The 13,303-nt window shown below is 44.3% G+C and overlaps 1 protein-coding gene across 4 annotated transcripts in view; it reads right to left on the reverse strand.

Annotated features, from left to right (window-relative positions):
* Positions 1-13,303, reverse strand: part of RALYL (RALY RNA binding protein like) — an 804,654-nt gene that overhangs the window by 55,948 nt on the left and 735,403 nt on the right. For all 4 annotated transcript variants that reach the window (XM_088471539.1, XM_088471537.1, XM_088471540.1 and 1 more), the window contains one exon: positions 2,872-3,035. In XM_088471539.1, the coding sequence (XP_088327665.1) occupies positions 2,872-3,035 (164 nt within the window). The remainder of the gene's footprint in view (positions 1-2,871; positions 3,036-13,303) is intronic.

The raw sequence follows: 13,303 nt of genomic DNA on the forward strand, positions 1-13,303 counted from the left end.
TAGGGACACCCCATTAAATTATTTAAAATGTTTGGGTTTAAAAAAAAAATGGGGAACACACTTATAAATTAGCGGATTCGTGTCCAGGGGGGTTCCCTTATATGCGGCAGGTGTTTTCTTCATAGCAGGAGTACCGGCAGGTGCATTTTTGCTGAATTTTTAAAAATCATCTAAGGCACTTAAAAATATGCTTGCACCCATTTTCAAGTACCCCAAATTTGATGGGCATAGTTATTTTTCCCTAAAAAACTTCTAAATGCTCTTCTGCATCACCTTCTTCCAAGCCGCATTTATGCACCTGCTGCGGCTATTTAAAAACCCGACTTTTTTCTGCAGGCAAATACAGGGGTACCCATAGTGATCCCCCAGGTCTTGACATCTTTTGGGAGGTCCTACAATTATTTCCCAAAAATTCCCGTATTCTTTCACCGATACAAGTTTCGCTTGTTCCCGATTTCGCCTACTTTGGAATTGAATACGGGGAATAGCGGGCACGCGCGCAATACTTTTCTGCCTGGAAAACAGGCAAAGGAGGCAAAATGCCCAGCAGGCCAAAAGTCTGGACTTTTCGCCTCAAATTGAATACGGGCCATTATCTTAAATGAATTCAGTCGGTAGTATAGAAAGTTGCAATTCAGTTCTTGTCATAAAACTTCCCCCCGCCCAGTGCCAGATTAAGGTTCACATGGTCCTGGAGCTGAAATTTACAAATGGCCTAAACCCCATGCTGTCTAAAGGAACATTGCACACACACAACTACAACTATAAAGTGAGCTGGCAAAGGTGGAACCAAATATAACAGATGCAACACAGTTTTGCCCTGTGCCGGCTCATTTTAACCCCTGCCTGCCACCACATACACACACACACACAGTACACACTACACACACACAGTACATATACAGTACACACCACTCATATAGTACAAGTGATTTAAAAAATTTAGGCAATGTCAAGGATCCAAACTACAACGAAATTGTCAGAGAAATGCTTAATAGTTACAGACACCTTGGCTGCAATATGAGTTTAAAGGTCATTTTTTTTTAATTCCCATATAATCTTGGAGACTACAGTGAAGAACAGGGTGAACGGTTCCAAAGATGTAGAAAGAAGATACGAGGGTCGTTGGGACGTCAGCATGATGGCTGACTACTGCTGGATGATACACAGAGGACAACATAGAAAAAGCTTAAAAGCAAAAAGCGTCAAAACGAAGTTTGAAGACAAAAAAACCCAAGATATTAACAATTTTTTTTAATAATTATGGTTTTGTTTCTATTATTGTTTGATTTTATTGTTAGTTTATTATGTAATTAAGACAAAAGCACAGTGATATCATCTGCACTTCTTCGTATTTCACAATAAATATGTCAAAAACAATGAAACCTTGTTTTTTCTTAAAAATGTATGTAACCCCCTTATAGGTAAATGTGATGTGGTAATATTTTTTAATATACTATTTCTTGATGTACACAGGAGTATAATTAAAAATATAAAAGTATTATTAAAAAAGCTTAAAACCTTAAATTTCACAGACCTGCATTATCAACCTTCAGAGCAGTGGTGCTGCCGCTACAGGCAGCATGGAGGAGTCCTGATCTATTGACACACTAGTTGTACACATAATAGAGGAGGGATGCGGGACCAGGCAGTGTCATACAGGCTGCAGAGGAGGCGCTGCCTGAAGAATCAGTGCGGCCGCTGGTCTCATAACTACATCCCCTGCCTGACCAGAATTTCAATTACTGCAAAGTGAGAAACTGCTGTGCCAGCCCTGGATTTCATATACTCAAACTAGGCATGCTAGCTACAGCAATAAAATGGGTCTGGATAGGAAAGGGAATCTATTAGCATGTCTCTCAGCCCTAGTGCTGTGACAGGCAGCTTTCCATTGCACTGTTATTCAGGCCTGATTGCATGAGGGAGGGAACAAAGAGTGAAAGTAGGAAGCATAATGGGCAATGTGGACCATAGAACATCTTTTACATATGTATCAAAGCTTTTTACTCAACACTCACTGATGCTCTCTGTATTGTAGTTCAGTCACTGATGCTCTCTGTATTATATGGCAGTCACTGATGCTCTCTGTATTGTATGCCATTCACTAATGCTCACTTTATTGTATGCTGTTCACTAATGCTCTCTGTAGTATATGGTGGTAACTGATGCTCTTTGTATTATATGGCTGTCACTGATGCTTTCTGTATTATATGGTGGTCACTGATACTCTCTGCATTATACGGTGGCCACAGATGTTCTATGTATTATATGGCTTCACTGCAATGCTCTCTGCATTATATGATGGTCACTGTGATGTTCTGTGGTATGTGGAGTATAGTACAGGCAGATACTTAACGTTGAGTCTTGAGACAGTGGAGCCTACATGCTCTATTTAAAAGTGAAGACTCCCCAGAACCACAGAATAAATGCAGCAGGTGCTGGCACTTTAATGAAATGGGAATAAATTTGTGGTTTGCCCTCACTCTACAAACAATGTAGTCTTTACAATGTTGACGTCCTACAGGGTGTTTCCCTTGTAGGAGGCCCGGACTGAGAACTGAGCTTATAAGTGGGTGGGGATTTCAACATCTGAGGTTGGCGCCAAGCAGATGAGACATGCTGAAGCCATGTTGCATTTAAACACACATCTATCGACGTTGGTACTCCAGTAGCTGCAACCATTTGTATATTGTGTTTCAGGCCTCCAATTAGTGAATCACGCTGTATCTACAAGGAGGAGCTGAGTCTGTGTCTCATGTGACAGAAAGCTTTAGCTTCACCCCTGGTACTGCTAACTTACAAGATGCAATATTTTATCATTGTAAATGTTATTTTTTGCATAAAAATACAGAAATAATTGCAAACACTTACATTTTGACCCTGAGTAGGCACCACTGGAGGCAGATCTCGACCCTCCTTTTAAAGAGAAAACTCCTTTGCCTCTTCGTGTAACTGGCACAGTTATACGGGGACGTTTCAGTGGGATAACGGCACGAGGTGGAGGTGGAACGCGTCCGTGTCCATAATCAAACAACCTTTAAAATAAGAATATAATGTTATTAAATATTACTGCCATCTCTCAATGTAATTCTATTAGCAAACTGTGAGCAAAATGTAGCAAGATCAAACACAATATGAAAAGAAACAGAAATAAAACAGTTTTGAGGTATGATCATGGTTCCATATATATATTTCTGGATAAAGGTACATTTAACCATAAACGTCCCACCTCTGTTTGACAAAGCTTCACATCAATACTCTTTCTTGCTGTTAATGTTAAAATGACAGAACTGGCGACATGTTAGTTTAACCATTCTCACTTTCATTTTGCTATACAGTATTAGACAGATGTTAGGTAAGCTGAAATATTCAATGCTTTTCTTGACATTTTAAAACTCTGATTGTTTACAACTTATAGGCAATACCCTCGGTGGCTACAAGTTGTTGTGGTCTTACCCCTATGATAACAGCAAGATACTCAGCCAAAACAAAATTAAGGCAAACATTACTTCCCGCTGATGTTATTTTGTCAAATAAGTGTAAAGAAGTGAAATTATTGCAAAACCAATCATTTCCCTTCCACGTCGTGATCCGGGGCCGTTCTGCGCATGCACAGTCAGCAGAACACGCGTGTGCAGCACACATTGGCGGGGAGGGTTCTGGAGGAACCTTTTTCCGTTGCTCTTTGCAAAATGGTAGCCCACAGGCTACTACAAGATAACGCTATCTGGAGCTTCGTAAATCTGACAGCTATGCAGCCCCCTTAGAAACCTATGGGGGATGCGGCTGCTGTCGGAGAGGGACTGAAATCTGCTGCAGTCCCTCCTTCATACATTCAGGGGATACTTACTATTTGTGGGTATCCCCCAATAACAGGTGTATTCTGAAAATATTCAGCAAATATAATTTGATAAGTAGGCCCCATAATAATATTCTAAGTGGGTGACCAGCCCCAGTCCAAAAGGCAGCTAATATTCCAAAGAAACGCTTAATACACTTGTCTAAACTAAAAAATAAAATATCTACACTTATTATGTTGTCTATTTTATAGAACACTACATACTTGCCACACAGAGATAAACATATTATAACATGGGTTTCATAACAGGGGATTGCTATATCATATATAATCTATACTAAACAGTGTTTAAGAGAGGAACCAATCTAGATTATAAAATTGACTGCTGATAGAAAATGATGTCATCATGGTGGCATGTAATGACAGTTGGCATGACCTCTGACCTATCCCACAGTGTTAGTGAAACACAGGAGAGAGTGATGGGGCAGTGATAGAGAGATAAGTGGGTGAAGGCAAAAAAGAGGTGAGAGGAAAGTGTTGCTATAGGGAAGATAGAAAAGGCGGGTGGAGAAGAGAGAGTGAGGTGGGGAGAGGAGGAGAGACATGGAGAGAAACAGAGGTGGAAAGGGGAGGAGACAGAGATAAAAAGCAAATAAAGAAAGCTAGACAACACCGGACATTACAGGTAGCATACAATAACAACAATAGCAGCAAAACGATAAATTATACAAGATTTTAAAATATTTCTAAAATATCAGAATTCATTAAAAATATAAATGAAAAGAATGGTATATCATAGCAGGGAATAGCACCAAAATTGACATAACACAGTAAGCCTACTGCACTGTTTGCTGCTTGTTAGTTAGTAATTACATGTATATTTAATTAAATACACAATTAATTTACTTGTCTTTATTGAAACTGAGGTGAGTGGTAAATGCCCATTTTGAAGTATCTCTCTTTAAAAAATAAAACCCCATCTCCTTTGCTTGTCTTATACAGCAGCACGTAACTGGAGTGCACAATGGTAATCAGTGGTGCTTTGAAATACAAATCTCAGTGGTAAAGGAAATGTGAAATTGTAGCATTAGCTGCCGGTGTTCATCCTTTTAGATAAAGTAATTGCACTTCAGCGGTATGAATAACAGCTTACAAATTAAAATCAAGACCCAATTAGTTTTCCCATTACTTCTATTGTTTCCACTCCTAACCTTTACAAGATGTTTCACATACTTGTGGATACTATGAATAAGCTTAGTTTGATTCTACTATCTAATACAGACATGCCATGGAAATATAACAGCCAGCCCTTTGGTAAACATTCCCATCTTATTTTAAAGATCCACTAAACAGATGTTCAGTACATCTAAAGGTTCATATAACATAACATTATTGAATATATTATTGTTCTCTATTATCAGCTATTCCAGGCCTTGCTTTTATTATGTACACAGTCTGAATTAAAACAGTTTCATGTCTGAAATCACTTCCCAAATAAAATGTAAGAAGGTCGCTGATTAAGATAACGATTATCCATATGCCAACCTACTGATGTTACCATGTATTTGCAAATCTAATCATTATTCTTTCTTCAGCTCCTATTTTGAGAAACATAATGAAGTATATGTAATCTATACAGAATACTTCCCTACCATCCAGCAACATGCAGACTTAAGGTGGGTACACACTATACAGATATACCTGCAGATGATGGTTGTTCGTACACACTGAACAACCATCATCTGTGCCTGCCCGCAGGTCCCGGTGACCCGGGGGCGTGTCCTGGTGTGTGAGGGGCGTGTCCAGGTGGGTGGGTGGGCGTGTCCCGCCCCCCTCCCCGCGGCTGCTGCTGTGTGTGTACGGGTGGTCTGGAGACCGCTCATACATAGGGGTGTGCACCGGCCACTTTTCGTGTTTTGTGTTTTGGTTTTGGATCTGGATCTTTCTTCGTGTTTTGGATCTGGATTGGTTTTGCCAAAACCACCCTTCCGTGTTTTGGGTTCTGGGTTTTGGATCTGTATTTTTTTTTTAAAAAGCATAAAAACAGCTAAAATCACAGAATTTGTTGGTTTCTCTGCTCCTATGCTATTATTAACCTCAATAACCTTAATTTCCACTCATTTCCAGTCTATTCTGAACACCTCACACCTCACAATAGTGTTTTCATGTCCAAAAGGTTGCACCGAGGTAGCTGGATGACTATGCTAAGCGACACGAGTGGGCGGCACAAACACGTGACCCATCTAGGAGTGACACTGCAGTGGCAGACAGGATGGCAGTTAGAAAAACTAGGCCCCAAACTGTACATAATGCAAAGAAAAAAAAGAAGTGCAAGATGGAATTGTCCTTGGGCCCTCCCACCCACCCTTATGTTGTATAAACAGGACATGCACACTTTAACAAATCAATCATTTCAGCGCCAGGGTCTGCCACACAACTGTGGCTGAAATGATTGGTTCGTTTGGGCCCCCACAAAACAAGCTGGCAATTAATGTGTCCCTGCACAAACTGGCTCTACGGAGGCAAGATGTCATCCTCATCCTCCTCATCCACCGATTCCTCACCCTCTTCAGTGTGTACATCCTCATCCTCACAAAGTATTAACTCGTCCCCACTTGAATCCACCACCACAGGTCCCTCTGTACCTTCTGGAGGCTGGTCTCCCTGGAAGAGCTGATAATTCATTTTGATGAACATCATCTTCTCCACATTCTGTGGAAGCAACCTCCTACGCCTTTCGCTGACAAGGTTCCCGGCTGCACTAAACACTCTTTCGGAGTACACACTGGAGGGGGGGCAACTCAGGTAAAATAGAGCCAGCTTGTACAGGGGCCTCCAAATTGCCTCTTTTTCCTGCCAGTACAGGTATGGACTGTCTGACATGCCTACTTGGATGCTGTCACCGATGTAATCCTCCACCATTCTGTCAATGGTGACAGTATCATATGCAGTGACAGTAGACATGTCAGAAATTGTTGCCAGGTCCTTCAGTCCGGACCAGATGTCCAAACTTGGTCCTGCCTGCCCTGCATCACCGCCAGCGGGTTGCTTAGGATACCTAAGTTTTTTCCTGGCAGCCCCAGTTGCGGGAGAAAATGAAGAAGGAGCCGTTGACGTGTCACGTTCCGCTTCAGCTGACAGTGTGTTCACCAGCAGGTCTTTGCACCTCTGCAGGCTTGTGTCGGCCGGAAAGAGAGACACCACATAGGCTTTAAACCTAGGATCAAGCACGGTGGCCAAAATGTAGTGGTCTGATTTCAACAGATTGACCACCCTGGAATCCTGGCAAAGCGAATGAAGGGCTTCATCCACAAGTCCCACATGCCGAGCGGAATCGCTCCGTCTTAGCTCCTCCTTCACTTTCTCCAGCTGCTTCTGCAAAAGCCTGATGAGGGGAATGACCTGACTCAAGCTGGCTGTGTCTGAACTGACTTCACGTGTGGCAAGTTCGAAGGGCTGGAGAACCTTGCACAACACGGAAATCATTCTCCACTGCGCTTGAGTCAGGTGCATACCCCCTCCTTTGCCTATGTCATAGGTGGATGTATAGGCTTGTATGGCCTTTTGCTGCTCCTCCATCCTCTGAAGCATATAGAGGGTTGAGTTCCACCGCGTCACAACCTCTTGCTTCAGGTGATGGCGGGGCAGGTTCAAGAGTGTTTGCTGGCGCTCCAGTCTTCGGCACGCAGTCGCTGAATGGCGAAAGTGGCCAGAAATTTTTCGGGCTACCCAAAGCGTCTCCTGCACGCCCCTGTCGCTTTTCAGAAAATTCTGCACCACCAAGTTTATTGTGTGAGCAAAACATGGGACGTGCTGGAATTTGCCCAGATGTAATGCCCGCACAATATTGGTGGCGTTGTCAGATATCACAAATCCCCAGGAGAGTCTAAGTGGGGTAAGCCACTGGGCGATGATTTCCCTCAGTTTCTCTAAGAGGTTGTCGGCGGTGTGCCTCTTACTGAAACCGGTGATACACAGCGTAGCCTGCCTTGTAACGAGCTGGCGTTTCTGAGATGCTGCTACTGGTGACGCTGCTGCTGTTGCTGCGTAAGGTGATACATCTACCCAGTGGGCTGTCACAGTCATATAGTCCTTAGTCTGCCCTGTTCCACTTGTCCACATGTCCGTGGTTAAGTGGACATTGTGTACAACGGCATTTTTCAGGACACTGAGGACACTTTTTCTGACGTTTCTGTACAGTCTCGGTATCGCCTGCCTAGTGAAGTGGAATCTAGACGGGATTTGGAACCGGGGACACACTACCTCCATCAATTGTCTAAATCCCACTGCACTAATGGCGGATACCGGACGCACGTCTAACACCAACATAGCAGTCAAGGCCTCAGTTATACGTTTTGCTTCAGGATGACTGCTGTCGTACTTCATCCTCCTCGCTAAGGACTGTTGGAGGATCAATTGTTTAGTAAAAGTAGTGGTGTTCCTACTTCCTCTCTGGGATGATGAACGACTCCCAGCAGCAGCAACAGCAGCAGCGGCAGCAGTAGGCGTAGCAATGCAGGATCCTCCAGAGGAATCCCGGATAGGAGAGTCAGTCATGCCAGTGACATGGCCTGCAGGACTACTTCCGATCCTGACTAAGGAGGAAATTGACGAGGAGGGAGTTGACGGTGTGGTTTGCAGGCGCTTGGATACAACAGGACAACGGGATTTAGGTGTCCCTGGACTGCTTACGGTCTTAGCCAAAGTTTCTGAACTTGACAGTAACTTTTTATGAACGCGCTGCAGGTGCCGTATAAGGGAGGATGTTCCTAGGTGGTTGACGTCCCTACCCCTACTTATTTCACCTTTACATATGGTACATATGGCAAGACAGTTGTTGTCCGGATTTGGATAGAAATATTGCCAGACCAAAGAGGTGGAATGTTTGGTCTTCTGCCCAGGCATGACCGTGATGGGCTTTTTCATCCCACGGACAACAACTGTCTCCCCCGGAGCCTGATTTAAACAAACCACATCACCATCAGAATCCTCCTCGCCAACTTCCTCCTCAGCGCCAGCTACACCAGTATCCTCATCCTGTTGTACTTCAACAGTGACATCTTCAATTTGCATATCAGCAAGTGGACTGTGGGTGCTCCTTTCAGCACTTGCAGGGGGCGTGCAAATGGTGGAAAGAGCCACCTCTTCCCGTCCAGTGCTGGGAAGGTCAGGCATCGCAACCACCACCACACTTGGACTCTCCTTGGGGATTTGTGATATCTTCTTAGAAAGCACAGTTCTTCGCTGTGCTTTTGCCAGCTTAACTCTTTTGATTTTTTTAGTGGGAGGAGGGCTTCCATCGTCATGTGAAGCTGAACCACTAGTCATGAACATACTAGGGATCGACCTTAGCCGTTCCTTGCCACTCCGTGTCGTAAATGGCATATTGGCAAGTTTACGTTTCTCTTCAGCTGATTTAAATGTCTTTTTCAAGGTCATTTTCCTGAACTTTGCCATTTGGGATTGTATGTGCCCTCTACTATGACATTGGGCATCGGCCTTGGCAGACGACGTTGATGGCATGTTATCGTCTATGTCATGACTAGTGGCAGCAGCTTCAGCACTAGGAGGAAGTGGTTCTTGATCTTTCTCTATTTTATTTTTATCGGAGAAAGTTTGGTCCTCCATTTATGTTATATCGATTTGATATATACGTGCGGCTAAACCCAGAAAATAATTTTTTTTTTGGTTTGGACTGGAGTGTACTTTGGGGGTTACAGCACCCTTTAACGGTCAAGCCAGCCGGCCCTTTACTTATGACACAGGCGCACTCTTGGCACTACTTTGTTGATGCACGTGCGGCTACTGCGCACACAATTCACAAACACAGAAAATAATTTTTTTTTTGGTTTGGACTGGAGTGTACTTTCGGGGGTTACAGCACCCTTAACAGTCAAGCCAGCCGGCCCTTTACTTATGACAATGGCGCACGCTTGGCACTACTTTGTTGATGCACGTGCGGCTACTGCGCACACAATTCACAAACACAGAAAATAATTTTTTTTTTGGTTTGGACTGGAGTGTACTTTGGGGGTTACAGCACCCTTTAACGGTCAAGCCAGCCGGCCCTTTACTTATGACACAGGCGCACTCTTGGCACTACTTTGTTGATGCACGTGCGGCTACTGCGCACACAATTCACAAACACAGAAAATAATTTTTTTTTTGGTTTGGACTGGAGTGTACTTTCGGGGGTTACAGCACCCTTAACGGTCAAGCCAGCCGGCCCTTTACTTATGACACAGGCGCACACTTGGCACTACTTTGTTGATGCACGTGCGGCTACTGCGCACACAATTCACAAACACAGAAAATAATTTTTTTTTTGGTTTGGACTGGAGTGTACTTTGGGGGTTACAGCACCCTTTAACGGTCAAGCCAGCCGGCCCTTTACTTATGACACAGGCGCACGCTTGGCACTACTTTGTTGATGCACGTGCGGCTACTGCGCACACAATTCACAAACACAGAAAATAATTTGTTTTTGGTTTGGACTGGAGTGTACTTTCGGGGGTTACAGCACCCTTTAACGGTCAAGCCAGCCGGCCCTTTACTTATGACACAGGCGCACGCTTGGCACTACTTTGTTGATGCACTGGGGCTACTGCGCACACAATTCACAAACACAGAAAATAATTTTTTTTTTGGTTTGGACTGGAGTGTACTTTGGGGGTTACAGCACCCTTTAACGGTCAAGCCAGCCGGCCCTTTACTTATGACACAGGCGCACGCTTGGCACTACTTTGTTGATGCACGTGCGGCTACTGCGCACACAATTCACAAACACAGAAAATAATTTTTTTTTTGGTTTGGACTGGAGTGTACTTTCGGGGGTTACAGCACCCTTAACGGTCAAGCCAGCCGGCCCTTTACTTATGACACAGGCGCACGCTTGGCACTACTTTGTTGATGCACGTGCGGCTACTGCGCACACAATTCACAAACACAGAAAATAATTTTTTTTTTGGTTTGGACTGGAGTGTACTTTCGGGGGTTACAGCACCCTTAACGGTCAAGCCAGCCGGCCCTTTACTTATGACACAGGCGCACGCTTGGCACTACTTTGTTGATGCACGTGCGGCTACTGCGCACACAATTCACAAACACAGAAAATAATTTTTTTTTTGGTTTGGACTGGAGTGTACTTTCGGGGGTTACAGCACCCTTAACGGTCAAGCCAGCCGGCCCTTTACTTATGACACAGGCGCACGCTTGGCACTACTTTGTTGATGCACGTGCGGCTACTGCGCACACAATTCACAAACACAGAAAATAATTTTTTTTTTGGTTTGGACTGGAGTGTACTTTCGGGGGTTACAGCACCCTTAACGGTCAAGCCAGCCGGCCCTTTACTTATGACACAGGCGCACGCTTGGCACTACTTTGTTGATGCACGTGCGGCTACTGCGCACACAATTCACAAACACAGAAAATAATTTTTTTTTTGGTTTGGACTGGAGTGTACTTTCGGGGGTTACAGCACCCTTAACGGTCAAGCCAGCCGGCCCTTTACTTATGACACAGGCGCACGCTTGGCACTACTTTGTTGATGCACGTGCGGCTACTGCGCACACAATTCACAAACACAGAAAATATATTATTTTTTTAGCACTTGGGGGGAGCACCCCTGATGGACAGAGCACCCCCTGGACAACACTGCAGCACTCCTTTAGGACTGGGACACTGCACAGGACTTTGGAGTGGACACAGCCCCTATGGAGAACTGACTGCACAACACAGTCCAGCCAGCCCCTATGGACTTTGAAGTAGTGGACACAGCCCCTATTAACAACAGCAGCACAGCACAACACAGCCAGCCCCTATGGACTTTGAAGTAGTGGACAACAGCAGCACTACACTACACTACACTACACAGCCCTAACTCCCACCCTCCCTCTTCACTGTCCACAGCCGAGTGAGAAAATGGCGCCGACGTGGGTACCTTATATAGGATCCAAAACCCGCGAGACTCGGAAGGCGGGATGATGACGTTTTGCCTCGATTTCAGATCCGAGTCAGGCGGGAAAAGTCGAGCCTGATTCGGATCGGACTCAGATCGGGGGGGCTCGGGGGGGTTCGGATTTCAGAAATCCGAACCCGCTCACCCCTACTCATACACACCTGCCGATGGACAGATATGTCTGCAGACATATCTGTCCATCGGCTGTGCAGCACAGCCAATGCGATATGTCGGTGAACACCGACGTTCACCGACATCGCGGGTACACACTGACCGACAGGCAGCAGACATTGGCCGATTAATTGATCGGCTAATGTATCTGTCAGTGTGTATCCAGCTTTAGGGCCGGATTCAATTAGCCTTGTTATCTGGGATGCGGTCAATATCCCAACAGTCGGGATGCCGGCGCTTAGAATGCTGGCACCGGAATCCCGACACCTGTCAGAATCCCGGTGCCAGTATCCCGATGGTAAGTAGTGGGGTTAGGGGGAGTGTTAGGGTTAGGGCTTTGGCACTAGGGGGAGGGTTAGGGTTAGACACTAAGTGGAGAGGGTTAGGTTTAGGGTGTGGGGAGGTTAGGTGTATGCACTAGGATAGAGGTTAGGTTTAGGTATCGTGAAGGGAGGGTTAATGTTAGGGGTAGGAAGAGGGGAGGGTTAGGAAACTGAACAACAAGTGCCAATATCATAACCTTGTCGGAATGCCAGTATCAGGATTCTGATCACCGGGATCCCAGGTGCCGGCATTCCATACCCAACCCTGTTATCTTACCACATGTGGAAAAGGGTTGTAGTCTCTGGGTTTTACGGACGGAGATATTCAAGCACATGCCCTTTTCCAATCCTTACATGGTAAATCTGCAGCTAACGCACATTAATCCATAGATTCTGGGAAAAGTAACTGACGCATAATCAGGAGAGGCGAAACCTAAGTCCGTGATCCATACTAATTGACACAGCAGCTCTAGATGAAGCAATTTAGTATTCAATTAAGGAGATATAAAGGAACCTCACCAATGGACATTAAGTCATTCTGTCTGAGGAAGCCTCTGAGTTATACCAGAAGGTGGGGAAACGCGTTACACATCCATGTAAACAAACAAAGCGCTCTGTTGAATCTACATATTGTGAGTGATCACATTGAGAACTTTAGTGAGTATCACACACTGGGTCGTTATGAGATCTCAACTAAAATATCCTCTGCTAAAAATATCCTGAAGTGTAAAGGCTGGTGCATGGATAATAGAGACACTATCTACCAAAAAAAAGAAACAAAATCTGCGCTCTCTATATTGTATCAAATAAACCAATTGGAAACAAATAATGCAATGAGAATGTGCAAAGATACCAATTATTTAATTAATAAACGCTAAATATCATAGATAAAAATAAACATATAACACTCAAAAACAACAAGGAATAAAAATATATATAAATAAATGATAATATCACTATTAAATTGAAGTATAACTGATACAAAAGTTGCCAATCCTGTGATCTGACACGGCTGGATAGATCAAGTAAAAGAAAGATGATGTGTTTGAG

This window comes from Taudactylus pleione, unplaced genomic scaffold (genome assembly GCF_031769625.1).
Source record: "Taudactylus pleione unplaced genomic scaffold, aTauple2 ptg000114l, whole genome shotgun sequence".
NCBI classification, from domain to species: Eukaryota; Metazoa; Chordata; class Amphibia; order Anura; family Myobatrachidae; genus Taudactylus; species Taudactylus pleione.